This window comes from Lepidochelys kempii, chromosome 7, assembly GCF_965140285.1.
Source record: "Lepidochelys kempii isolate rLepKem1 chromosome 7, rLepKem1.hap1, whole genome shotgun sequence".
In the NCBI taxonomy this organism is placed as follows: domain Eukaryota; kingdom Metazoa; phylum Chordata; order Testudines; family Cheloniidae; genus Lepidochelys; species Lepidochelys kempii.
Genome location: NC_136386.1, coordinates 124,645,573 through 124,672,118, shown reverse-complemented (window position 1 = coordinate 124,672,118; position 26,546 = coordinate 124,645,573). Strand labels below are relative to the sequence as shown.

Below are 26,546 nucleotides of genomic sequence, written 5' to 3'. Positions count from 1 at the left end.
GATAGGGGATGGGGTTCCGGGGGCAGGGGGCCATGAAGGAGCAGGGGGCGTTGGATGGGTTGGAGATTCTGAGGGGGGCAGTCAGGGAGCAGGGGGGGTTGGATGGGGGGTTGGATAGGGGGTGGGGTCCCGGGGGGGGCCGTTAGGGGCAGGGGGTCCCAGGAAGGGGCCATCAGGGGACAAAGAGCAGGGGGGGTTGGATGGGTCAGGGATTCTGAGGGGGGCAGTCAGGGGCGGGAAGTGGGAGGGGGCGGATGCCAGGCTGTTTGGGGAGGCACAGCCTTCCCTACCCGGCCCTCCATATAGTTTTGCAACCCCGATACGGCCCTTTGACCAAAAAGTTTGCCCTCCCCGCTATAGAATCATAGAAGTGTAGCTGCAGGCGGCCGTGCCTGCAGACGAACAATGTAAACAAACTGTCTCGCGCCCCGCCAGCGGATTACTCTGACGGGCCGCAGGTTGCCCACCATTGCCTTGGACTTTGCTATTGCACTCCCCTAGTACCAGCTTTCATAGTGGCCAGTTGGGCTTTTGGCATCGGTGGCAGTTTGCACTCCTGTGGAGCCTGGCCTAGTGATCCAGCGTTGTCCTTAAACAACACAAGGGGAATTAACACGAACAAAGGGAGTCAATGTGAGAGAGAGAGAAGGAATGTAGGTATCCCAGGAGGTATCTCAAGCAGGTACTCCCTTCCCTCAGGGGCTGCAGTTGCAGGTGGGCTCTCTTCCCAGACCTGCCCCCAGCTGAGCTGCTCTGCTCTGCTCCAGCTCAGCTCAGCTCCCTGAGCATCTCTTGCGGGTGGGGCAGGGCTGGCTGAGCCTGGGGCAAGGCTGGCTGCGGGTGGGGCAGCTCCTTAACCCTTTGTTGTCTGGTGTGGGATTTGCATACCCCATCGCAGCATATTTTTGAAGCCTTCCCAAAACGCCCTTGCAGTATCCTATTACTACAAACCCATCTGCAGTTCTTCCATTTTCTGTTCCCTGTTCCATGTTTCCCTCGATGCCTGTCCATCTCTGACTGACACACCTGGAAACAGCCTCCAATTTCCTATTCCTGCACTTCAGTGGGCCTTTTAATTTATAAAGGTCACTTTATCAGTGACCCTTCCTCGCACACAAAGATGCCTGGGTATCGTTATTGATAATCAAAATGGAAATGTAAAGCAGGACCCCATTTCTGCACAGAAATAAAGCCCCCACAGGCATTGCACTCAATAATCCTGTTAATCTGCAACACCGCAAGTGTGTAACCTTCAGACAAAGCCCAGTGCTAATGCCTGCTATACCCAGGGTAAACAGGGAGAATGGATATGTCCCACCTACACACAGTTCACAGAACAGCAGCAAAGGGGAGACGGGCATTTGCTCAAACATGTCCTTTCTATTTTCTGCCTTGTTTGTAATTAGGATTTCTTTCCTCTTCCCTTTTATAGATTACTCATCACCATAGTATCTGAGTGCCTTTCATCATCTCAGAGTACACAATAAAGGAACAAATGGCTTGTTTTCCTTTCCCGCTCCCCTCCCCCTAATTAGCCCAAGGTTTTGTTATTATAGAGAAAGCTAGGACAAAACAGTGGGCACTAATTTTGCTCATAAGATTCACGGTGAGCCTAGCACCTTCTGGGAGCGAGTCTCACGATCATGGACAAGTTGCAGGAAAAGCTATCAGGCACACAAGTCTCACTCTAGGGGTAACAGTGCCATTATTTCAGTGGAGTGCAGCTGTTGTCAGAGGTCACAATCATGCAGGATGAATTGATCCCTTGTGTAGCTTGAGTCAATCTATGGAGGTCTTTGAAGATCAGGACTAAAGTGAGACCTCAGCTAGCAAACTATGGTTAACTGAGTTTGTGGAAAGAAATTTTGGGAAGCAAACAAATGGGATAATATAATAAAGGAAGTGAATGGCAAATGTCTCCAGGAAAGAGACAGGCTGTGTGACTGAGAATTGCCGTTATAGTGGGATACACGAGAAGTAAGTTCTGTTGACTTAATGGAGTTACATGAGCATAAAATCTGTGTTTGTGAAGTTAGAAGCAACCCCAGACAATGTAAAGCCAGAGCAGAACGTCAACCTAGGTAAATCAGGAGTTAAGAGTGAGAGGAACCATTTGCGAGCAGTGATGGAAGGCATGGAGCACAGACCTTCCTGGCTGGGAGAGTGGTAAAAACTGGGAGGCTGGAAGGCCAGAAGTAAGTTAACCACTTGAGTGCTACCTGATGTACCTGGCAGATGGGGAAAAGTTCATCTCCAGTGCTATGCTGCGTGCCTCCTACCTAGGTTCTCAGTGAAGTGCCAACGTTCCATCAGAGTCATTGCACAGTGGGAATGCCCTAACGTTCAGCAGTAAAAGGGTTAACGTTTATGACACAATTAGGCAGAAAATGGAAGAAAGACTCCACGTTTAACAATAAATTAAAAATGTTTAGAACATAGAAGATAAAGGCTAATGAAGGAAATGGTGAGTTCATTAGGAGATATCAAGGGTTGAGGGAGATGCAGGAAATACTAAATAGAAAAATGTAATGGATTCTTTGCCTGGGTCCTCACAAAGGAAGATGGGGACACAGATGCCACAAAGGCATATTTTTCTTCAGGAAGAAAGAAAAAATATTACAGAAAACTGAGATTGTGCCAGAACAAGAATCAAGGAACAAGAATGGCTGGAGCCAAATTTCCAGGGTCAGACAGGATTCATCCCAGATTTTTTTGGGGGGGGGGGGGGAGGGGGGGGGAGAGAAGAGGGACAGAAAAAAATGGAGGAACCTGTAGTGGAATGATGTGAAAAGCATTATCTTCTAGTCCTTTGGTACTTAAATGTATCTCCTCTATTTAAGAGAGGATTTAGGGAAGCTCTGATGAACATTTGATATGGAGACATTAGAAATTACTCTCTAATTTACATTGGGCATTAACATTGTTAACAAAATTAATATTGAATTAACACAATTAACATTTCTGAGACTGAAAGCAGGACTAAAATCCCTTTAAATTAGGGCTGTCAAGCGATTAAAAATATTAAGCGCGATTAATCGCACTGTTAAACAATAATAGAATAGCATTTATATATTTTTGAATGTCGTCTACATTTTCAAATATATTGATTTCAATTACAACACAGAATACAAAGTGTACAGTGCTCACTTTATATTTATTTTTGATTACAAGTATTTGCACTGTATATAAAAAAAGAAATAGTATTTTTCAATTCACCTCATACAAGTACTTTAGTGCAATCTCTTTATCATGAAAGTTGAACTTACAAATGTAGAATTATGTACAAAAAACCTGCATTCAAAAATAAAACAATGTAAAATTTTAGAGCCATTCAGTCCTACTTCTTGTTCAGGCAATCGCTCAGACAAACTAGTGTAACAAGTGTCTTTGTAAGTGGCGAACCGTGGCCACTGGGAGTTGCAGGCGGCCGTGCCTGTGGACGGTCAATGTAAACAAACTGTCTCGTACCCCGCCAGCAGATTACCATGACGGACTGCATGCGGCCCGCAGGTTGCCCATCACTGGTCCAAAGATATGGCTTTAGCACGATTGAGAGACATGGTGACGGCTCTGTAATCACTACAAAATGGAACCATGCTTCATCCCAGACAGGGGACCTGGTGACATGGCTTCACTTGTCATATAGATGGGTTAAATTGGGGCCCATTTGGTAGGTTCCTGTGAGTTACATTACTTAAGCCCAAAGTGTCCCTAATTCAAAGCCCTAGTTTCCATGCAGATGGAATTGGTTGCCATGAGACTCCAGCTACACTGGCATTTGGGAAGTGACATAATCAGTTTATCCAGCTTTTCTTTTCAGTTTTGTCTCTGCGTGACGGCTGATGCCCAGTGTGTGCCAAGGGGGCCCTTCAGACCCAATAATGCACCCTTGTGTCTTGTAGCATGCGTGGAATTTGCACAGGCTGTGCTGGGGCAGGCGGGTGTCTTTGTTGTTGGAAACAAGGAGCAAGTTCTTTTCTCGGTGTCTTTGCTTCCCAATGCCTCTCCAAAAGCTCTCAGCATTCATGTAAGAGATTTGGTTTTCTGTCTATTTTTGCTTTAGGCATTATTGAATTTACTGAAACTAACCTCTGGAATATGCATGGTGATCCTGTCGGTTGCTCTAGGTTGGCGAGTTATTTGATTTTAGTGCAGTGGGGTTTCTCTCTGTGAATCTAGAGATGTAATTAGCAGTGGAGGGAGCAGATAGTTTGTGCTTCTTGATGTAGCTGTTAGAGAGTATTTGCATATCTACTGTGTGGGGAACAAAAACTGCTAGTGAGTTAGTAACAGAGGATCATTGCGGGCAAGGTAGCTGGGTCTAAATATTAAACCACCTCATAAGAGTGGCCAGACTGGGTCAGATCAATGGTCCAGCTAGCCTAGCGTCCTGTCTTCCAACAGTGGCCAGTGCCAGACGCTTCAGAGGGAATGAACAAAACAGGACATTTGAGTGATCTATCCCCTGTCATCCAGTCCCATCTTTTAGTAGCCAGAGATTTAAGGACACCCAGAGAGTGGGTTTGCATCTCTGACCATCTTGGCTAATACCAATTGATGGATCTATCCTCCATTAGCTTATCTAATTCTTTTTTGAACCTGCTTATACTTTCAGTCTTTAACATCCCTTGGTAATGAGTTCCCCAGGTTGACTGTGCGTTGTGTGAAGAAGTACTTCCTTATGTTTGTTTTTAAACCTGCTGCCTGTTAATTTCATTGGTTGATTCCCAGTTCTTGTGTTATGTGAAGGGGTAAATAACACTTTTTCTCCAAATCAGTCATTATTTTATAGACCACTATCATATCCCCCATCAGTCGTCTCTTTTTCCAATTTAACAGTCCCAATCTTTTAAATCTCTCCTCCTATGGAAGCTGTTCCATACCCTGATCATTTTTGTTGCCCTTCTCTGTACTTTTTCCAATTCTAATATATTTTTTGAGATGGGGCAACCAGAACTGCATGCAGTATTCAAGATGTGGGCGTACCATGGATTTATATAGTGGCATTATGACATTTTCTGTCTTATTATCTATCTTTTTCCTAATGAGTCCTACCATTCTCTTAGCTTTTTTGACAGCCGCTGCACATTGAGCAGATGTTTTCAGAGAACTATCCATGATGATTCCAAGATCTCTTTCTTAAGTGGGAACAGCTAATTTAGATCCCACCATTTCGTATGTATAGTTGGGATTATGTTTTCCAATGTGCATTACTTTGCATTTATCAACATTGAATTTCCTCTGCCATCTTGTTGCCCAGTCACCTAGTTTTGTAAGATCCCTTTGTAACTCTTCACAGTCAGCAAGAGGACTTGTGTTGGATCAAAGTGGGTTGTTACAGATTTCAGGACGGAGCCCTGGCTCCACATTGTTGGGAAGAATTGGCACTTGTGTATGTTTTTAAATGCATCCGATGAAGTGAGCTGTAGCTCATGAAAGCTTATGCTCAAATAAATTGGTTAGTCTCTAAGGTGCCACAAGTCCTCCTTTTCTTTTTGTAACAATGTGAGTATTGGGAGATCAATCAGCGGGTGTCTTTGGCAGTTGGTACTGCATTGCTCCATTTTGGTCTTAAGTCCTTAGGTGCAACAAACGGCTGAGAAACCCATCAGGTGATACTGGAATCAGTAGCATGCTGCCTAGGCTACCCTACAGGATGCAGCTGTGAACCCCTCATAGCTTGTTACTCTGAGATGATTCTGCCAGTCTCATCTGCCTTGCATCCTTTCAGTCTCCAGCATTTTCTCAAAATAGCCCTCATCACGCCTGTATAGTAGTGACAGCAGGAGGGTTTCTGCTGGGACTCTCACTCAGCATAAATTGCAGAGTGCTGGCTGCAAGTCCATGGTTTACAGTGATTCCAGCAAGTACTTTCCACTGTGGAGTCTAAGTCCCAAGTTCTCTTGTCACTTATTCTGGTCACGTATCCTAGAAATGACACCACAGTCCTTCAAGTGCTTGCTCATGTCGATTCCATTCTAGGTGTGTGCGGTCATCAGAGATTTTTGCCTCTAGCGGTATTTGTAGGGCCGGCTGTGATGCCCCCTTGAGTGCCGTGCTCATGTGCTGGTATATCAGGCCGGCCAGCCCTACGCCCTCTCAGTTCTTTCTTACTGCCCATGGCCGTTAGTCGGAGCGCCTTTCCTTGCTTAGCAAGGGCTAGCAGTTTTCGTCTTCAGACTTTGTGCCTTTGGGCCTTGTAAATAGTTAATTTTTTAATAGCTGATGTTCAGCAGCTGTTACATGTTCATAGTTGTTAGTAGAGTCCCAGTCGGCACTTTGCCCTGGACGCGGCATGCCTCAGTCTCCCACATTTAATCCCTGCGCAGACTGTAACAGGTCTATGCCTGTGAGTGACCCCTACAGCAGCTGTCTCAAGTTCTTGGAGGAGGCATGTATTAAAGACAAGTGCCGTATTTGTAAGAACTTTCAGCTCAGCACGCAGAAGGAGCGGGTATTCGATTACGGGCTCTCCTCATGGAGTCCACCCTCTGTCTGGCCTCTGAGCTGTCCCAGCAGGATTTGCTGAGCACCTCTGCATCGGTGTGAAGTGCACTTCCAGCACCGACTTCAGCCCAGCACTGTTCCCCATTGACTGTGCCTAAAAAGAAGGCGAGGAAGTATGACTCCCTGGTGCCAGGAAAGAAAAGCCAGGTTTCATCGGGCAAAGGACCCACTTCAGACCACCTGTCTACCCCGGAGCCACGCAGTCGGCCTTCTCCCGTCGGAGCTGTTATCCCCATGAAAGGTCCTCCGATTCCTGTGAGTGGTATCAGACCAACACTCCTGCCGATACCAATGCCCTTGCGTGCTCACCCACCGCCGAGAGAGCAAAGGCCTCCACCCACGCCGCCAACACAGCAAGTGCCGCAGATTTCGGCTAAGGCTAAAGCTCCTCAGGGAGTGGTGGAGTGCTGCCAATCCCCGGAGACAATGACATGCTCTCCATCTCCACGCTGCAGGTCACTGGAGCCACCTCCCAGATCATCTGGGGCTCACCCTCGGTCACTGGCATCACAACTGCAGTCCCCGTCGTCTTGATGTGGATTGCCTAGAGTAACAGCCGTGTTAGTCTGTATTCGCAAAAAGAAAAGGAGGACTTGTGGCACCTTAGAGACTAACCAATTTATTTGAGCATAAGCTTTTGTGAGCTACAGCTCACTTCATCGGATGCATACTGATGAAGTGAGCTGTAGCTCATGAAAGCTTATGCGCAAATAAATTGGTTAGTCTCTAAGGTGCCACAAGTACTCCTTTTCTTTTTGCCTAGAGGGAGGCGCTGGTCTCCTTACTACCGGTACCAGTCACCCTCCTGCCACTTGCTTTCTCAATGCTGACCTTGGTTGCCCACACCATGGGAGCACTCTCCATCCCATCTCCGGTCCCCCCGGCTCCGACATCAGTCCCCTCGTTCCGGCACCAGTCTCCAATGACAGCGGTCTCTAAACAGACCCAGGCGTTCATGGCCCCACCATAGTCTCCGGAAGGCAGTTCCTCCGGCACGGAAGGGAGAGTTAGCCCCTCGCCTAGACCCCAACGGCGTGAATGGGTGCCCGAGGCTGCATCGGTGCAGTAGCAGCCCAGCCAGTGGCCTTGTTGGAACACGTGGGGAGTGCCGGTCATGGCAATGCCTCCTTCGCTCCGCTTGTCTGCCACTGCCTTGGAGCAGCAGGTGATGGCACTGATGGCACCAGGTTCAGTGCGAGAGGTGTGCCCGGAGGCAGAGGAGGCAGTACCCACTCCTAAGAGTTTGATACTCTGGTGGAGGAGGGCACCGCAATGGCCAGTTGCTCCTTCCAAATGGCATAGGATTCGGCGGTCTCAGCAGTCAGGGTGGTAGCATCCGTGGTGGTAATGAGGTGCAACTCCTGGCTTCAGACCACCGGACTCTCCCAGGAGATGTAGACTTCCATGCAAGACCTCCCGTTTGATGGGAACAGTCTCTTTTCTGACCAGATGGATGTGAGACTCCATGGGCTGAAAGACACCAGGTCCACCTTTCGCTCACTGGGCATGCAATCGCCACAGTCAGTGCGCAAGCAGTTCCAGCCACCTCCACCACCAAAGTCTTGGCAGCCTTGCCTGGGGTCTGTGAGAAGGAGGGAGAGAGACACTGGGTTTGGTCATCACTGTCTTTCCACCTCCCGCTCCCCTGAGCAGCCTGGCCCGGCAAAGCATTCCGGAAGCCAGAAGTGAGAGCGCAAGGCCCCAGTCAATCCCCTCGGCTCCACCGTTTTCTTTCCTCTACTACCTTCATCCCTACCATTCGTCCTGGTTGCAGGTCACCTTGGACTGCTGGGTACTGGACATAGTATCTCAGGGCTGTACCCTGCTGATGTATGCCTTCCCCCCAGTGCCATTGGTTCACAGGGTCCTTGTGAAAGTCAAGCAAGACAGAGCAAAGACTATCCTAGAGGCCCCCGCATGGCCTTGCCAGCACTGGTTCGGCATGTTGCTGAGCCTTTCAGCAGCTGCCCTGCTACACCTGCCACTTCGGCCAGATCTGCTGTCCCAGAACCGCGGCAGTCTGTTGCACCCGAACCTGGCAATGCTGCACTTGATGGCTTGGCTACTGTGTGGCTAAGCACAGACGAACGGGTATGCTCGACCCATGTTCAGCAGGTCTTGCTAGGCAGCAGGAAACCCTCCAGCAGGGCGACCTATCTGGCGAAGTGGAAAAGGTTCACATGTTGGACCTCGGGGTGTCATATTCGGGCCTCAGAGGCCCAGTTGCAGGATATCCTGGATTATTTGCTGCACCTCAAGCTCTAATGCTTGTCCATCTCTTCGATCAAGGTCCACCTGGCTGCCATTTCAGCGTTCCATCCTCCATTCTAAGGCAGGTCTATCTTCGCTCACCATATGACGGCGTGGTTTTTGAAGGGTCTGAAGCGGCTCTATCCACACATCTCGGGGCCTGAATCTTGTGCTGTCAAGGCTCATGGGATCTCCCTTTGAGCCTTTGGCTTCCTGCTCTCTCCTGGAAGGTTTCATTCTTGGTCGCGATAACGTCAGCCCATAGGGTGTCTGAGATCAGGTCTTGGAGCCACCGTGTACGATTTTCTATAAGGGCAAGGTTCAGCTGTGCCCACACCTGGCATTTCTGCCCAAGGTTATTTCCCAATTTCATACTGGCCAGGACATATACTTACCAGTCTTCATTCCAAAGCCTCATGCGTTAGATGAGGAACGCAGGCTACACACCCTGGACACCTGGAGGGCACAGGCTTTCTACATAGATAGAACGAAGCCGCTTCATAAGTGAATGCAGTTGTTCGTTGCAGTGGCAGACAGGATGAAGGGTTGCCCAATGCCTGCTCAGAGGATCTCGTCCTGGATCACGGGTTCCAGCCTGCATCCGCCAGTGATCATGATGGCACGCTCAACTAGGGCACAGGCGTCATTGGCAGCCTTCCTGGCACAGGTACCGAGCCAAGAGATCTGTCGAGATGCTACCTGGTCGTCCGTTCACACGTTCGCGTCTCATTATGCTCTGACCCAGCAAGCTTGAGACGATGCTAGCTTTGGCAGAGCAGTGCTGCAAGACTGTGAACTCTGAGCCCACCTCCGTTGATGCTGCTTGTGCGTCGCCTAGAATGGAATCAGCATAAGCAAGCACTCAAAGAAGAAAAAACGGTTACCTACCTTTTATAACTGTTGTTCTTCGAGATGTGTTGCTAATGTCCATTCCATTATCTGCCCTCTTGCCCCTCTGTCGGGGTTGTCAGGAAGAAGGAACCGAGATGCTGTAGGGCTGGTGGCACCTGATATACCAGCGGCTGAGAGCACACTCATGGGGGCGCCATGGCCAACCCTATGGATATCGCTAAGGCAAAAATCTCCGATGACCACACACGTGGGCGCGCGCACACGTACAATGGAATGGACATGAGCAACACATCTCAAAGAACAACAGTTACGAAAAGGTGGGTAACCGTTTTTTCTGCCTTTTAGGTGAAAGACGCTGTAACGAAGCGGCCTTTGGCAGGAAACTACTGAGAGTATCCATTCAGGACAAATTGCTTAGAGCAGGGCAGTTACAGCCCAAGGCTGGGGTTCCTTTACTAGCTGAGGCACACAAACCAGCCAAACAGAGAGGACTTCGGTTTTGCCCCACTGGCTAACCAGAAGTCACACATGCAATTCCCGTAGACACTCCAGTTTCTCGGTATCACCACCAGCACTGTTCCTTATGGGGATGAATGGTTATGAAAACCAATACCCCAGTAAAAGAAAAAAGGTTCTCCTGATCCCAAAGGACCGAGCCCCAAACCCCGGTCAATATACCAGGCAGATTTTACCCACAAATCAAGCTGTTTCCCATCCTTTAGAATCTAAAATCTAAAGGTTTATTTATAAAAAGAAAGAAATATAAATGAGACTTAAAACTGGTTAAATGGAATCAAATAGATACAACAACTGCAAAGTTCTTCGTTCAGGCTTGAAGGAACAAATATGGACACTGTGTAAAATCAAGCACATGGGTTTATTACATACAGTGCTGACGGAGTGTCACCTCACTTATTAGGCTCAGAGACACGGCCAAACAATTGATTACAATGGATTATATGGATTTTCCATGGGTGGAGGGAGATGATGGGGTAGGCAGTCCCAAACCCCTGGATAGGTCTAGCAGCAAGACCAGATAAGCACAGTAGCCAATAGTCAAAAGGTTACATAATGTCTCCGGCCATGGTTTCAGGTTAACACATGACACTTAATTAGTACACAGGTGTTTTCCATTAAACAATATATAAAGTGTGTTAGTATAAAATATATATGTTAAATTCTGATTTGGGATCCATAGATAATGAAGTAGCTCCCTTGATTGTCCAACACGTACACATCTAGGAGTTAAAGCAAAAGGACAAACGAAAAGTATATAGCAGTAAAGGTTGTCTTTTAATTATTCATTTGTGTTTCTAAGGCAGGTACTGGCAATGGCTTGGAGGAGAGGTGCACATCTGTGAGCGGGAGGATATCCTATCTCATACTGATATGTCTGAACCTCTTCCATAAACTTAAGGCTGGTGTGTAAGAAGGCACCTCTTCTACAGAAGAAACAGGGCCCCTTTCATTCCCATGGTCTGTTCTCAACTTTGAGATAAAGCCCGCAATTATAATTTCCACCTGGCTTCTTGCTGACCAAGCTTATCTTAGCAAAAAGCAAGGTTGTCCTTTGTTTGTTCTGCTTCTCAGCTAATATTGTTCACTATTTGCTAGGCCTCTGTCTTCTTGACCAAACTCTGGATTTTGGGCCTGTAGGAAGAGTTGACACAGTCTCTATATCAGGTTGTAACATAAACAACATAGGGATTTTAGCCGTTCAAGGCTTGTTTCAGGCTTGATGGGATTACTGCTGATTTAAACCAATTAAGTGTCTGTAGTACAAACATCCCAGCTTGGCTTGGTCGTTCAGTCCTTTGTTCAGAGCTTCAGTGTCAAGTATAGTCCCTCCAGAGGTCAGAAGGAGGGTTGAAGACAAAATGGAGAAGATGCAGCTGCCTTTTATAGTCTCTTGCCATGCGGCCTGTGCGCCTTTGTTTCAAACACAAGCTGCCCAGCACATGGCTTGCAAGCCTTAGAGTGCTGTCCATAGGCGTGTCTCTGCATGCCTTGCTGAGTCATAAGGTGTATCTGCCTTCTCTCAATGGGTCAGTTATATAACTGATGGTTCTTAATGGGCCAGCAAGCAGACTAGGCAGTACTGATGCCAAACTGTCTGGGGTGTCCCCCAGAAGCAGAGCACAAGTTTGAAATACAGACAGTATAGAGCCAATACTTATCACTTTAAATACAAAATGATACATGCATACAGATCGCATAATCATAACCAGCAAATCATAACCTTTTCATAGACACCTTACTTGATCTCCTTTGTACAAAATTTGGTGCCACTATAGGACCTTGGTTGCAACAATGATCTGTACGGTCACAGTTCATGTCAATAACATCACCGATGCGTATAGTTGTTCACATAGTTATTGAAGCTCACAAATAACAGGGAGACAATAGATTGTAGGTTGAGGTTACCTTTCTAACCTCTTCTGAGTAGGGAAGGAAATAGACTCTTCATCTGAGTAGGGAAGGAAATAGACTTCTAGGATGGAGGCTGGCACAACTGATTAAGAGAGCTTTAAACTAGGAATTTGGGGGAGATGGTTGGGAGATGTCCAGGTAATCTCCACGCCAGAATTTAGCATAGAGTGGAAAGAAAATGAAGTAAGAGTGGATACAGCTGTAGGTAGGAGGAAGGGCAGTGTAGATACAAGTCTAATAGGTTATACTGGTAGTAAAATAACCGTGCCTAATAGGGTACAGAATGTGAGTGAGGCCAAACAGCAAAAATTAAGATGTTTGTACACTAATGCAAGGAGCCTAGGTAACAAAATGGAGGAACTAGAGTTACTGGTGCAGGAAGTGAAACCAGATATTATAGGTATAACAGAGACCTGGTGGAATAGTCGTCATGACTGGGCTACAGGTATTGAAGGGTCTGTGCTGTTTAGGAAAGACAGAAATAAAGGTAAAGGTGGTGGAGTAGCCCTGTATATCAATGATGAGATAGAATGTAAAGAAATAAGAAGCGATGAAATGGATATGACTGAGTCTGTCTGGGCAACAATTAAATTGGGGAAGAAAACTATTAGAGCCTCCCCTGGGATAGTGCTTGGGGTGTGCTATAGACCGCCGGGATCTAATTTGGATATGGATAGAGCCCTTTTTAATGTTTTTAATAAAGTAAATACTAATGGAAACTGTGTGATCATGGGAGACTTTAACTTCCCAGATATAGACTGGAGGACGAGTGCTAGTAATAATAATAGGGCTCAGATTTTCCTAGATGCGATAGCTGATGGATTCCTTCAGCAAGTAGTTGCTGAACCGACTAGAGGGGATGCCATTTTAGATTTGGTCTTGGTGAGTAATGAGGACCTCATAGAGGAAATGGTTGTAGGGGATAATCTTGGCTCAAGTGATCATGAGCTAATTCAGTTCAAACTGAATGGAAGGATTAACAAAAATAAATCTGCAACTAAGGTTTTTGATTTCAAAAGGGCTGACTTTCAAAAATTAAGGAAATTAGTTAGGGAAGTGGATTGGACTGAAGAATTTATGGGTTTAAAGGTAGAGGAGGCCTGGGATTATTTTAAATTAAAGCTGCAGAAGCTATCGGAAGCCTGCATCCCAAGAAAGGGGAAAAAATTCATAGGCAGGAGTTGTAGACCAAGCTGGATGAGCAAGCATCTTAGAGAGGTAATTAAGAAAAAGCAGAAAGCATATAGGGAGTGGAAGAAGGGAGGGATCAGTAAGGAAAGCTACCTTATTGAGGTCAGAATATGTAGGGATAAAGTGAGACAGGCTAAAAGTCAAGTAGAGTTGGACCTTGCAAAGGGAATTAAAACCAATAGTAAAAGGTTCTATAGTCATATAAATAGGAAGAAAACAAAGAAAGAAGAAGTGGGACCGCTAAAAACTGAGGATGGAGTGGAGGTCAAGGATAATCTAGGCATGGCCCAATATCTAAACAAATACTTTGCCTCAGTCTTTAATAAGACTAAAGAGGATCTTAGGGATAATGGTAGCATGATAAATGGGAATGAGGATATGGAGGTAGACATCACCATATCTGAGGTAGAAGCGAAACTCAAACAGCTTAATGGGACTAAATCGGGGGGCCCAGATAATCTTCATCCAAGAATATTAAAAGAATTGGCACAAGAAATTGCAAGCCCATTAGCAAGAATTTTTAATGAATCTGTAAACTCAGGGGTTGTACCGTATGATTGGAGAATTGCTAACATAGTTCCTATTTTTAAGAAAGGGAAAAAAAGTGATCCAAGTAATTATAGGCCTGTTAGTTTGACATCTGTAGTATGCAAGGTCTTGGAAAAAATTTTGAAGGAGAAGGTAGTTAAGGACATTGAAGTCAATGGTAAATGGGACAAAATACAACATGGTTTTACAAAAGGTAGATCGTGCCAAACCAACCTGATCTCCTTCTTTGAGAGAGTAACAGATTTTTTAGATAAAGGAAACGCAGTGGATCTAATTTACTTAGATTTTAGTAAGGCGTTTGATACTGTGCCACATGGGGAATTATTAGTTAAATTGGATAAGATGGGCATCAATAGGAAAATTGAAAGGTGGATAGGGAATTGGTTAAAGGGGAGACTACAACGGGTCCTACTGAAAGGTGAACTGTCAAGTTGGAGGGAGGTTACCAGTGGAGTTCCTCAAGGATCAGTTTTGGGACCAATCTTATTTAATCTTTTTATTACTGACCTGGGCACAAAAAGTGGGAGTGTGCTAATAAAGTTTGCAGATGATACAAAGCTGGGAGGTATTGCTAATTTAGAGAAGGACAGGGATACCCTACAGGAGGATCTGGATGACCTTGTAAACTGGAGTAATAGGATGAAATTTAATAGTGAGAAGTGTAAGGTCATGCATTTAGGGATTAATAACAAGAATTTTAGTTATAAGCTAGGGACGCATCAACTAGAAGTAACGGAGGAGGAAAAGGACCTTGGAGTATTGGTTGATCATAGGATGACTATGAGCTGCCAATGTGATATGGCTGTGAAAAAAGCTAATGTCGTCTTGGGATGCATCAGGAGAGGTATTTCCAGTAGGGATAAGGAGGTTTTAGTACCGTTATATAAGGCACTGGTGAGACCTCACCTGGAATACTGTGTGCAGTTCTGGTCTCCCATGTTTAAGAAGGATGAATTCAAACTGGAACAGGTACAGAGAAGGGCTACTGGGATGATCCGAGGAATGGAAAACTTGTCTTATGAAAGGAGACTCAGGGAGCTTGGCTTGTTTAGCCTAACTAAAAGAAGGTTGAGGGGAGATATGATTGCTCTCTATAAATATATCAGAGGGATAAATACCAGAGAGGGAGAGGAATTATTTAAACTCAGTACCAATGTGGACACAAGAACAAATGGATATAAACTGGCCACTAGGAAATTTAGATTAGAAATTAGACGAAGGTTTCTAACCATCAGAGGAGTGAAGTTTTGGAATAGCCTTCCGAGGGAAGTAGTGGGGGCAAAAGATCTATCTTGCTTTAAGATTAAACTCGATAAGTTTATGGAGGAGATGGTATGATGGGATAACGTGGTTTTGGTAATTAAATATTCATGGTAAATAGGCCCAATGGCCTGTGATGGGTTTTTAGATGGGGTAAGATCCAAGTTACCCGGGAAAGAATTTTCTGTAGTATCTGGCTGATGAATCTTGCCCATATGCTCAGGGTTTAGCTGATCGCCATATTTGGGGTCGGGAAGGAATTTTCCTCCAGGGCAGATTGGAAGGCCCTGGAGGTTTTTCGCCTTCCTCTGTAGCATGGGGCACGGGTCACTTGCTGGAGGATTCTCTGCTCCTTGAGGTCTTCAAACTACAATTTGAGGACTTCAATAGCATAGATATAGGTGTGAGGTCTTTTTTAGGAGTGGTGGGTGAAATTCTGTGGCCTGCATTGTGCAGGAGGTCAGACTAGATGATCATAATGGTCCCTTCTGGCCTAAATATCTATGAATCTATGAATCTATGTGTAGTATGGGATTTTTTTCTGTCTTCTCCATTAATTGCTATTTGTAATTATTGGTTTACAGCAGCTAGTGGAGAATCCAGTCCCAGGGTTTAGTCCCTAATCTTGATCTGAGTACACTTGGGGCCCATAGTTTCTGTGGGCCTTTCTTTGTATTAAAAATAAAGGTAGTTGCAGGCTACATTGTAGCATTCCATGTGTGGCTGTGCTTTTGTTCCCTGGTATATATTCTTTGGGGATATGCTCACTGTCACAAGTGATAGTTGCTCTGGTAGTGGGACTAGAGCCTTCAGGTTTAAAGTTTAGTTAATGATTAAAATAGCTGCTTTTGAGGCTTTTTCCCTTTCTCTGAGATTTCTACCCTGAGGCATTTAGTGATCTGAAATCTTCCTGGCAAGGTTTATTAGACAGAGTTGTGAGACACTTGTACAGTTTTGTGCATCTTGTCTTGGCTACAGTTGTTAATTATAATGTTAACAAACAAAACCAAGAAGAGCTGTTGTCCCAGCTCGGCTGAAGCTGCGCACGGTGTGGATTAATAGCAAGCATTGGACAGGCAGTGGTTTTGAAGAACACACTGGCAGCTCCAGTGCGAGTAGGTGTCTTTTCCAGAGTGAGGTCGCTCAGGAGGCCTGTGATCTGGGATTTGGGGGGACACTGGCTGTACGAGAGAATTCTGGAGGAAATGTTTTACAACCTGTCTTCTTTTTCTTTCCCAGTGATGCCATCTGCAGGTTTGTCATCTGCAATGACTCCTCCCTCCATGGGCAAACAGTCATCTTCAACCCTGACTTCTTTGTGGAGAAGTTGCGGCATGAGAAGCCTGAAGTCTTCACAGAGCTAGTGGTCAGCAACATCACCAGGCTCATCGACCTGCCGGGAGCAGAGCTGGCCCAGCTGATGGGGGAGGAGGACCCCAAGCTGCCTGGTGGCATTGGCACAACCTCTGGATTCTTTCGGTCCCTAATGTCTCTGAAGCGTAAAGGTAGGCACTATGCTCTGCCTGGCAGCTGTCTCCATGGTTTGATGTGGACCACTGTGGTCCTGAATCAGATTCCATTAGCTATACCACATACCATACTCTCTCTCTAAGCACTCTTCGGAGCCAGGCGTGTTGCATATGTTCCTTATTGCATCCACCTGTTGTGTTACCTCTTCTATTTAGATTGTAAGCTCTTCAGGACAGTGCTTGTCTCTCTGTGTTTATTCATTGCCTGGTACCCTGGGGCTGTAATCCCAGACTAGGGCCCCCAGCATGGAGGAAGGAGCCAAACCAAGAGTGAATCTAATTAGCAGTGAATCCAAGGTAGCCCCCTCTTTCGTTTCTGCTTGATTTGTGGTGTCTGACCCCAGGGGTAGCTGCAGGGAGATCTCTGCACCCGTTCTCGTCATTCCCAAAGCATCAGCCTTTCTCAGGGAAGTCTTATTGAGTATTCAGATTCCTGTCGCTCCCCCAAAGCCCTGTGAGAAGGCAGCCCCATTGTGCCAGAGTCCGAACAAACATGTGTGAAGAAATGCTCCCTGCCCTGAAGAGCGGACAGTTTGAGAATGAATGAGGTCAGTCTATAACTGGATGGGTTATATCAAACTTGGACAGGTCTATGCAATCAGTCAAATTGAAGATAACTGGCTCTGTGGATGAGGGGAAAGCAGTGGACGTGGTGTCTCCCACAGCGGACACGGTCTCCCACAGTATTCTTGCCAGCAAGTTAAAGAAGTATGGGCTGGATGAATGGACTATAAGGTGGATAGAAAGTTGGCTAGATTGTCGGGCTTAATGGGTAGTGATCAATGGCTCCATGTCTAGTTGGCAGCCGGTATCAAGTGGAGTGCGCAGGGGTCGGTTCTGGGGCCGGTTTTGTTCAACAACTTCATTAATGATCTAGATGATAGGATGGATTGCACCCTCAGCAAGTTTGCGGATGACACTAAACTGGGGGGAGAGGTAGATACGCTGGAGGGTAGGGATAGGATACAGAGGGACCTAGACAAATTGGAGGATTGGGCCAAAAGAAATCTGATGAGGTTCAACAAGGACAAGTGCAGAGTCCTGCACTTAGGACAGAAGAATCCCATGCACTTCTACAGACTAGGGACCGAGTGGCTAGGCAGCAGTTCTGTAGGGTAAGGCTGGCTCCCGGAGTCAAGGTTTGGAGTGACCTAGCAGATCACTGGTCTGGATAACACCAGGAGAACGTCACAGTGGCAGTCTGAGAACAAGGTCATTGCCTGCACCTTGCTCCAAGAAGCATTTGATGTGGCTGATTCAGCCACCCACACCATGGCCTCTGGGGTAGCCATGAGGAGCAGCTCCTCGCTGCAAGTCTCAGGGCTCCCATATGACATCCAGCAGACTATACAGGACCTCCCCTTTGAGGTTTCCGGCCCTCTTTTCAGAAAAGACTGATTCACGGCTTCATAGCTTCAAGAATTCAAGGGCCACCCTCAAGTCCCTGGGTCTGCATGCTCTGGCTACACAATGGAGGCACTTTAAGCCGCAACCCACGACTCATTTTTACCACCCACAAAACGGGCAGGATTTTTCTTGGAGGCATAATAGAAACAACAGAAAGAGGCCTCCCCCTTCATTAGCTCTGGGCTTGCAAAACAGTCCTCAGGCCAGAAGCAGAACTTTTGAAAGTGTGCCTGGGGGCGACACACCAGTCTGGACTCTGGATCCATTCCCCCCTTACCTTCTTGTGCCGACTGTCCTGCGTGGGCCCAAATGACATTGGATCGCTGGATACTCTGTACGGTACAAAGGGGATACTCTCTCCAGTTCTCCCTCCCTTCCACCCCTCTTCAGGAACCCTTCTTACGAGCAACTCCTCACACAGGACGTGCACACTCCTAACGCTGGGGACAGTGGAAGAGATTCCTCAGGAGCTGAAGGGCAGGGGATTCTATTCCCAGTATGTCCTAATACTGAAAGCCAAATGCGGCCTCAGGCCCACCCTAGACCTGCGAGAGCTCAACAAGTTCATAAAGAAACTGAAGTTTTGCATTGTCTCTTTAGCCTCCATTATCCCTTGGATCCAGGGGACTGGTACGCTGCCCTTGACTTGAAGGATGCTTACTTTCATATTTCAATAACGCCGTCTCACAGAAGGTACCTGAGGTTCGTGGTGAACCACAATCATCATCAGTTCACAGTCCATCCATTCGGCCTGTCAGCAGCTCCTTGAATGTTTACTAAGAGCATGGCAGTTGTGGCTGCGTTCCTATGCAAGCATCAGGTGCAGGGATTCCCATACCTCGACAACTGGCTAATCAAGGGCCACTCCAGGGCGCAAGTGGAGGTGCAAGTGAGCTTCATAAGGGCTACTTTGGACAACGTGGGCCTTCTACTGAATGTACAGAAGTCAACCCTATCCCCCGTTCAGTGGACAGAGTTCATAGGGGCAGTGTTGGACTCTACACAGACGAGGGCGTACCTCCCGGAGTCACATTTCCGGTCCCTGTGCGACATCATACGAAGTCTTAGGCAGTTCCCTACCACCACAGCAAGGAATTGCCTAAAGCTTCTGGGCCACATGGCTGCTTGTACCTATGTAGTATAGCATACCAGACTGAGACTCTGACCTCTTCAGGCGTGGCTGGCTTCGGTGTATCGTTCTATTTGGGATAGTCTAGACAAAATCATCACTTTACCTCGACCGGTCCTCGAGTCCCTTCTATGGTGGCTCGACGTGTAGGCAGTGTGTGCGGGTGTCCCCTTCGTCAGACCACAGCCATCCCTTTCACTAGTGACAGACACGTCAGCATTGGGTTGGGGCGCGCACCTGGGAGACCGCAGGACTCAGGGCCTCTGGTCCCAAGCGGAGCTCTCATTTCACATCAATAAGGACAAGGTTCAACTTAGACCACATCCAGCTTTTCTTCCTAAAGTTGTCTCCCAGTTTCATGTTAACCAGGATATCTTCCAGTTTTCTACCTTAAGCCACACGCAGGCAGCAAGGAGCAAAAACTTCACTCGTTGGACGTTCGCTGGGCGTTAGGCTTCTATATCAAGCGGATGAAACCGTTCTGGAAGTCCATTCAGCTGTTTGTCGCAGTAGCAGACGGAATGAAAGGGCTTCTAGTCTCCGCCCAATCGTAGCATGCCCAGATACAGGATGTGATCCATGCTGAAATTCTTTGGGCAAAGATACCTGCCCCTCCGCTTACAGCACACTCCACAAGGACATTCCTGGCCCAGGTTCCGACCCAGGAAATCTGCAGAGCTGTGACGTGGTCCTCAGTCCACACTTTTACCTTGCATTACACCATTACCCAGCAGGCTAGAAATAATGCAGCCTTTGGCAGAGCGGTGCTATAGTCAGCAAACCTTTGAGCTCCGACCCCGCCTCCAAAATGTAGGCTTGGTAGTCACCTAATTGGAATTGACATGAGCAATCAGTCAAAGAAGAAAAACCGGTTACCTACCTTTCCAATACCCACAAACCTACCCCTCTGTCAAAGCAAACCTCCAAGAAGGAACTGAGTTGGTGGCGGGTTGGCAGGGCCCTATATTTGGCGCCACAGAGGCATGACTCCAGGGGATGCCTGGACCGACCCGATGGGTACTGCTAGGGGAAAAACCTTCTGGCTGCCATGCACGCGGCGCATGCACACCTAATTGGAATGGACGTGAGCAACATATCTTGAGGAACAACAGTTACGAAAGGTAGGCAACCATTTTTTTTAATGGCTTTCAGAACTGATGTCTCCACCAGCCCAGGTTCTATTAAGAATAGCCCGGAGAAGTTGACCTTTCTTGATACAATCTAGAAGTGTTTTCACAGTTATGCATCGCATCCATACTACAGCTGTTTTAGCAGGTGTTTCAGAGCTGCAATTCTAGGCTAGAGGGGAATTCTCTCTTAATGTTAAGATATCTAGCCTTTCCCTTTTTTAATCTCTCCGACGGAAGCTGTTCCATCCCCTCATCATCTTTGTTGCCCTGCTCCATATCTGTTCCAGTTCTAATCTATCTTCTTTGAGATAGGGCGACCAGAACGGCAGTATTCAAGGTGTGGGCGTACCAGGGATTTATACAGCGGCATTATGATATTTTCTGTTTTATTATTTATCCCTTTCCTAATGATTTCTAACATTCTGTTAGGGTTTTTTTGACTGACACTGCACACTGAGCAGATGTTTTCAGCGAACTATCCACAATGATGCCAAGATCTCTTTCTTGAATGGTAACAGCTGATTTAGACCCCATCATTTTGCATGTACAGTTAGGATCATGTTTTCCAGTGTGCATTACTTTGCACTTATACACTTAGCCCTGGTCTACGCTACGAGTTTAGGTCAAATTTAGCAGCATTAGGTCGATTTAACCCTGCACATGTCCACATGACGAAGCCATTTTTGTCCATTTAAAGGCTCTTAAAATCAATTTTTGTACTCCTCCCCGACAAGGGGATTTGCGCTAAAATCAACATCGCTGGGTCGAATTTGGGGTAGTGTGGATGCAATTTGATGGTACTTACCTCTGGGAGCTATCCCAGAGTGCTCCATTATGACCACTCTGGACAGCACTTTCAACTTAGATGCACTAGTCAGGTACACAGGAAAAGCCCCGGGAACTTTTGAATTTCATTTCCTGTTTGGCCAGCGTGGTGAGCTCATCAGCACAGGTGACCATGCAGTCCCAGAATCGCAAAAGAGTTTCAGCATAGGCTGAATGGGAGGTACTGGATCTGATCGCTGTATTGGGAGACGAATCCGTGCCATCAGAACTCCGTTCCAAAAGACGTATATATGCCAAAATCTCCAAGGGCAAATGTGAGGTGTTTACAATGCTCACAACTGCAGTGGTGATCAGAGTGGGCTCCTGCTTGCAAAGCTATGGCGTATGCGCGGGCAATCCAGGAAAAAGGGCGAGAAATGATTGTCTGCCATTGCTTTCACTGAGGGAGGGAGGGAGGGAATGGTCACTGACGACATGTACCCAAAACTACCTGCCGCTATCTTGTCCGTCAATTTTTTTTAATTAATAAAGAAAGAATGCATGGTTTCAAAACAATAGTTACTTTATTTCGAAGGGGGGGAGGGTGGTTGGCTTACAGGGAATTAAAATCAACAAAGGGGGCGGGTTTGCATCAAGGAGAAAAACACACAACTGTCACACTGTAGCCTGGCCAGTCATGAAACTGGTTTTCAAAGTCTCTGTGATGCGCCGCGTGCCTTGCTGTGCTCTTCTAATCAGTGTCTGGCTCCTCAAAATCGTACACCAGGCTATTTGCCTCAAACTCCCACCCCGCCATAAACTTACTCTTACACCCCCCCTTACTCTCACAGATAATATGGAGCACACAGCAATAACAATGGGAATATTGGTTTCGCTGAGGTCTGACCAACAGCGCCAGCGAGCTTTTAAACGTCCAAAGGCACATTTTACCACCATTCTGCACTTGCTCAGACGATAGTTGAACTGCTCCTTACTACTGCCAAGGCTTCATGAGCCATGGGAGCAAGGGATAGGCTGGGGTAGGTGTGACCGCGTGGTGCTGCCGGCTGGGAGAGCAGCCTGAGGCAGGTAAGCCTCCAGCTCACAGGAGCTCAGGATAGCAGAGTTGCAGCGGAAGAGGTGGAGCGAGCAAAACACCATTGATGAGGACAGCTAGCAGTCCTACTGTCCTGTCTGCTGCAGAGTTTCAGCGGAAGCGGTGGAGCCATTCACCACTGATGCGAAGGCACCCAGGAGCTGCTGCTGTGTGGCCAAGGCAAAAGAGCAAGAGCCCTGGAGCTGTTACATGTGGCATGTGCGGCTGCAGGATTCCTTCACCAGCGACAAAGGACAGGAATATGATGCACCTAAAATCTAAAAAGGCCCGCACATTTCCCAGAGTCACTATGCTTGATAACAGACCGTCAATGATTGCATTGGCTATTTGGATCACAGCAGCCCCCACAGTAGACTTGCCCGCAACAGCAGTGGTGACGGTGAGCTGAGCGGGCTCCTGCTTGCAGTGCTATGGCATCTGCGCAGTTAACTCAGGAGAAAAGCCACAAAATGATTGTCTGCTGTTGCTTTCACGGAGGGAGGGAGGGAGCAGCGACTGATGATGTACCCAAAACCACCTGCGACAATGTTTTTGCCCCATCAGGCATTGGGAGCTTAACCCAGAATTCCAATGGGCGGTAGAGACTGTGGGAACTGTGGGATAGCTACCCACTGTGTACCACTCTGAAAGTTGACCCTAGCCACGGTACTGTGGACGCACTCCGCCAACTCAGTGCGCTTAGTGGGGACGAACACAATTGACTGTATAAAACTGCTTCCTAAAAAATAGACTTCTATAAAATCGACCTAATTTCATAGTGTAAACATACCCTTATTTAAGTGCCTAAGAATGGGATCATAGAATCATAAAATATTAGGGTTGGAAGAGACCTCAGGAGGTCATCTAGTCATATTTTGTCTCCTCCAAAGACTCCAAATTTTTAATCTTCCATCCCCCACCTAAAGTTCTCTGGTGGTGGATATGGTGAACAAGTAGGGTAAGCAACACTACTCCGAGTCTACTCCATATGACAAAGACCAAAAGCACTTAGAACACTTTGCATGGAAGTCCTATTCATCAATGACCCTATAATTTTGGATTTCAAACTATCAGGCGGTCATGGCTAAATATAATTTCACAAACTATAATAAGTTTCTGGTCTTTATTGATCATCTTGAGGAACAGAGGAAACAATTTCTGGACATCATAATGGAGGGTCAGTTGTTAGCCAGGATGTCTCCAAGTGTCCTTGGATGCTGCAGACACTGGTGCCAGATCCATCTCTGTGGCGGTAGTTATGAGCAGTGCATCATGGTTCCAGCTCTCAGGGTTCCCAAGCATGGTTCAGAACACTGTTGAGGACCTCCCCTTCAATGGTTGAAAGTCGTTCTCAGAAACTATGGACAACTCTCTTCAAATGCTAAAAGATTCCAGGGCCATGTTAAGATCTCTGGGTATGTATACTCCTACGAATAAAAAATGATTTAATAGGTCACAAACTGCCCAGAGATCTTGCCCTGCTCTGTTCTCTGGGTTTGAGAGATCTACTGAATCCCCAAGGAAAAGACTTAAGTTCCAGAGGAAGAGGGCTGCTCATCCTCCTTCCACAAGTACCCAGTCATCATAGAAACAACAGTTTTGACACGACAGTTGAGGGTTCAAATCCTCCCACGCCTCTAGTTCAGCAACTGCAACCCTTTGCCCACCTCCCCCTTTTTCCATTTCCAACATGCTTGAAGACAGATCACTACAGATAAGGGGGTTATAGAGATCATAACATTAGACTACACCATCCGCTTTACATCCCTCCCTTCCACCCCCTTTCCCTGTCCCTATTTAGGGACCTTGCTCAAGAGCTTTTTCTGAGGCAAGAAATAGACTCTCTCTTTTGATTAGGAGCAATCATGCTGGTACTAAAACCTCACAAAGGAAAGGGGTTCTATTTGATGTATTTCCTTGTGCGAAAGAAGGACAGAGGGTAGAGACTGATTTTGGATCTAACTCTACTAAACAATTCGTAAAGTTTCAAAAGTTCAGGATGGTGACTCTGGCAGCTATAATCGCTTCACTAGAGGTAAGAGAATGGTTTTTAGCCCTCAACCTATAAGATGCCTATTTCCATATAGCAATACATTCATCTCATAGAAAATACATACGCCTTAGGAACGTTTTCAATACAAAGTACTTCCCTTCGGACTCTCCTAAGCCCCAAGGGTGTTCTCAAAGGTCCTAGTGGTAGAGGCCATTTACCTTCGTCGGGTGGCAATTTTAGTCTTCCGGTATCCTGAGGCCTGGCTGCTTCGGGGCTGATCTTACAAAGCAGTACTGTCATCAACTCAGGTGGCCCTTTCTCTTTGCCAGGAATTGGGTGTTCTGCTCAGTGTAAGAAAATCCACATTAACCCCAGTACAAAGAATATAGTTCAAAGGGGCATGCTAGGATTTGTTGACAGGGCCTACCTTCTCACGGACAGATTCATAGCTTTATCAAGTCTAATAGGACCATTCAAGGGAGTCTTTGAACCTCAGTAAAGAACTGTCTACAGCTCTTGGGTCATATGGTAGCTTGCACCTTTGTGACCAGTGATGCAAGACTACGCCTTGGTTGCTTTCAGGGCTGGCTCGGAACAATCTATTCATCAACCAGAGAGAGTTTGGACAAGCAAGTAGCTGTTCCCCTTCATGTAAAGCATTTCCAAGGGTGGTTGAAAAATCAACTCAGCGTCAGTGCAGGCATTCCTTTCATCTACCCAACTCCAACAACAACAGTGACAACTGATGCATCTCTGTTGGGATGGAGAACTCGCCTGAATACCCTCATGGCTCAGGGCAAATGGTCACCTCCGGAAACCAGTCTCCCCATTAACCTCTTGGAACTCAGGACAGTCAGGAATGCTTGCCTTCATTTCTTATCCCTCATTAGGGGCAAATCCATCGGGCTCGTGACGGACAATATGGCCTGCATGTTCTGTGTCAGCAAACAAGAAGAAGCAAGATTCCCCTCCCTGTGCACCAAAGCAATAATGTTGTGAATCTGGTGTATAGCCCATCAGATCCAAATTTCAGCCATCTACCTCCCTGGTGTTGAGAACCCCACAGCCGATACTCTCAGCAGGTGCTTCTCCCAGGATTAGGAATGGGAGCTGGACTCTCAAATTCTCCATGGTATATTCCAAAATTGGGGACTTCCAAAAATGAACCTCTGCTCTAACTCCAGGACAAGAAATGTCATCTGTTGTGCTCAAGTAGAGGTCTAGGCCGTCACGCTCTGGGGAACGCCTTTCTCCTATCTTGGATGAAGGGACTATTTTGTGCATTTCCTCCAACACTGCTAGTATTGAGAGTGATACACAAGATCAGACTCAACAAAGTCAGAATTATCCTTAAAGTACCGATCTGGCCGAGACAAGCTTGGTATCCTGGCCTGCTTCACCTATGTGTCCACCCGATGATCAAACTTCTGATCATTCATGTGGAAAAATTGGAGAGAGTCCAGCGGAGGGCAACAAAAATGATTAGGGGTCTGGAACACATGACTTATGAGGAGAGGCTGAGGGAACTGGGATTGTTTAGCCTGCGGAAGAGAAGAGTGAGGAGGGATTTGATAGCTGCTTTCAACTACCTGAAAGGGGGTTCCAGAGAGGATGGCTCTAGACTGTTCTCAATGGTAGCAGATGACAGAACGAGGAGTAATGGTCTCAAGTTGCAGTGGGGGAGGTTTAGGTTGGATATTAGGAAAAACTTTTTCACTAGGAGGGTGGTGAAACACTGGAATGCGTTACCTAGGGAGGTGGTGGAATCTCCTTCCTTAGAAGTTTTTAAGGCCCGGCTTGACAAAGCCCTGGCTGGGATGATTTAGTTGGGGATTGGTCCTGCTTTGGGCAGGGGGTTGGACTAGATGACCTCCTGAGGTCCCTTCCAACCCTGATATTCATAGAATCATAATCATATTCTATGATTCTATGATTCCTCAGCTCTTCCAAGATCCAGATCATTTACTTCACTCCAACCTAGGGGTCCTTCGCATCAGAGCATGGTTCCTCGATGGTTCGTGGGATTAGAATCTACCTGCTCTGTGAAAGTACAAGTGTTACTCAACAGTAGAAAGTAAAACTGAATTACTTACCTGCAGAAGTGGAACAGATTCAGCCACTGTTGTCAACACCACTGGCTTGTGTCTGAATCTTCATCACTTTCAGCTATCCTGGACTTACCTGTTGGACCTAAAGAAACCAGGGTCATCAATTAGCTCGATTAAGGTTCACATGGCTACAGTATCAGCTTTTCATCCTCCAGTAGAAGGGTTTTCTATATTTGCTCACCTATGTCTTCAAGGTTTATTAAGGGTTTGGGGAACCTCTACGCTCAAGTTAAGGATCACTACTGCAACTTGGGACCTCAGACTAGTACTTAGATATCTCATGAGACTTGCCCAGTGTTCCAAGACTTATTCAAAATCAGCATTAGCAGTCCAGAGTGCTCGCTGGCCAG

The 26,546-nt window shown here is 46.7% G+C and overlaps 1 protein-coding gene across 3 annotated transcripts in view; it reads left to right on the top strand.

The window, feature by feature from the left end:
- Nucleotides 1-26,546, top strand: part of ARHGAP19 (Rho GTPase activating protein 19) — a 61,535-nt gene that overhangs the window by 18,368 nt on the left and 16,621 nt on the right. For 2 of the 3 annotated variants that reach the window (XM_073354614.2, XM_073354612.2), the window contains exon 2: nt 16,279-16,544. In XM_073354614.2, the coding sequence (XP_073210715.1) occupies nt 16,279-16,544 (266 nt within the window). Of the gene's footprint in view, nt 1-3,892; nt 4,028-16,278; nt 16,545-26,546 lie in introns of those variants that run through there. The other variant, XM_073354613.2, reaches the window with a different exon arrangement.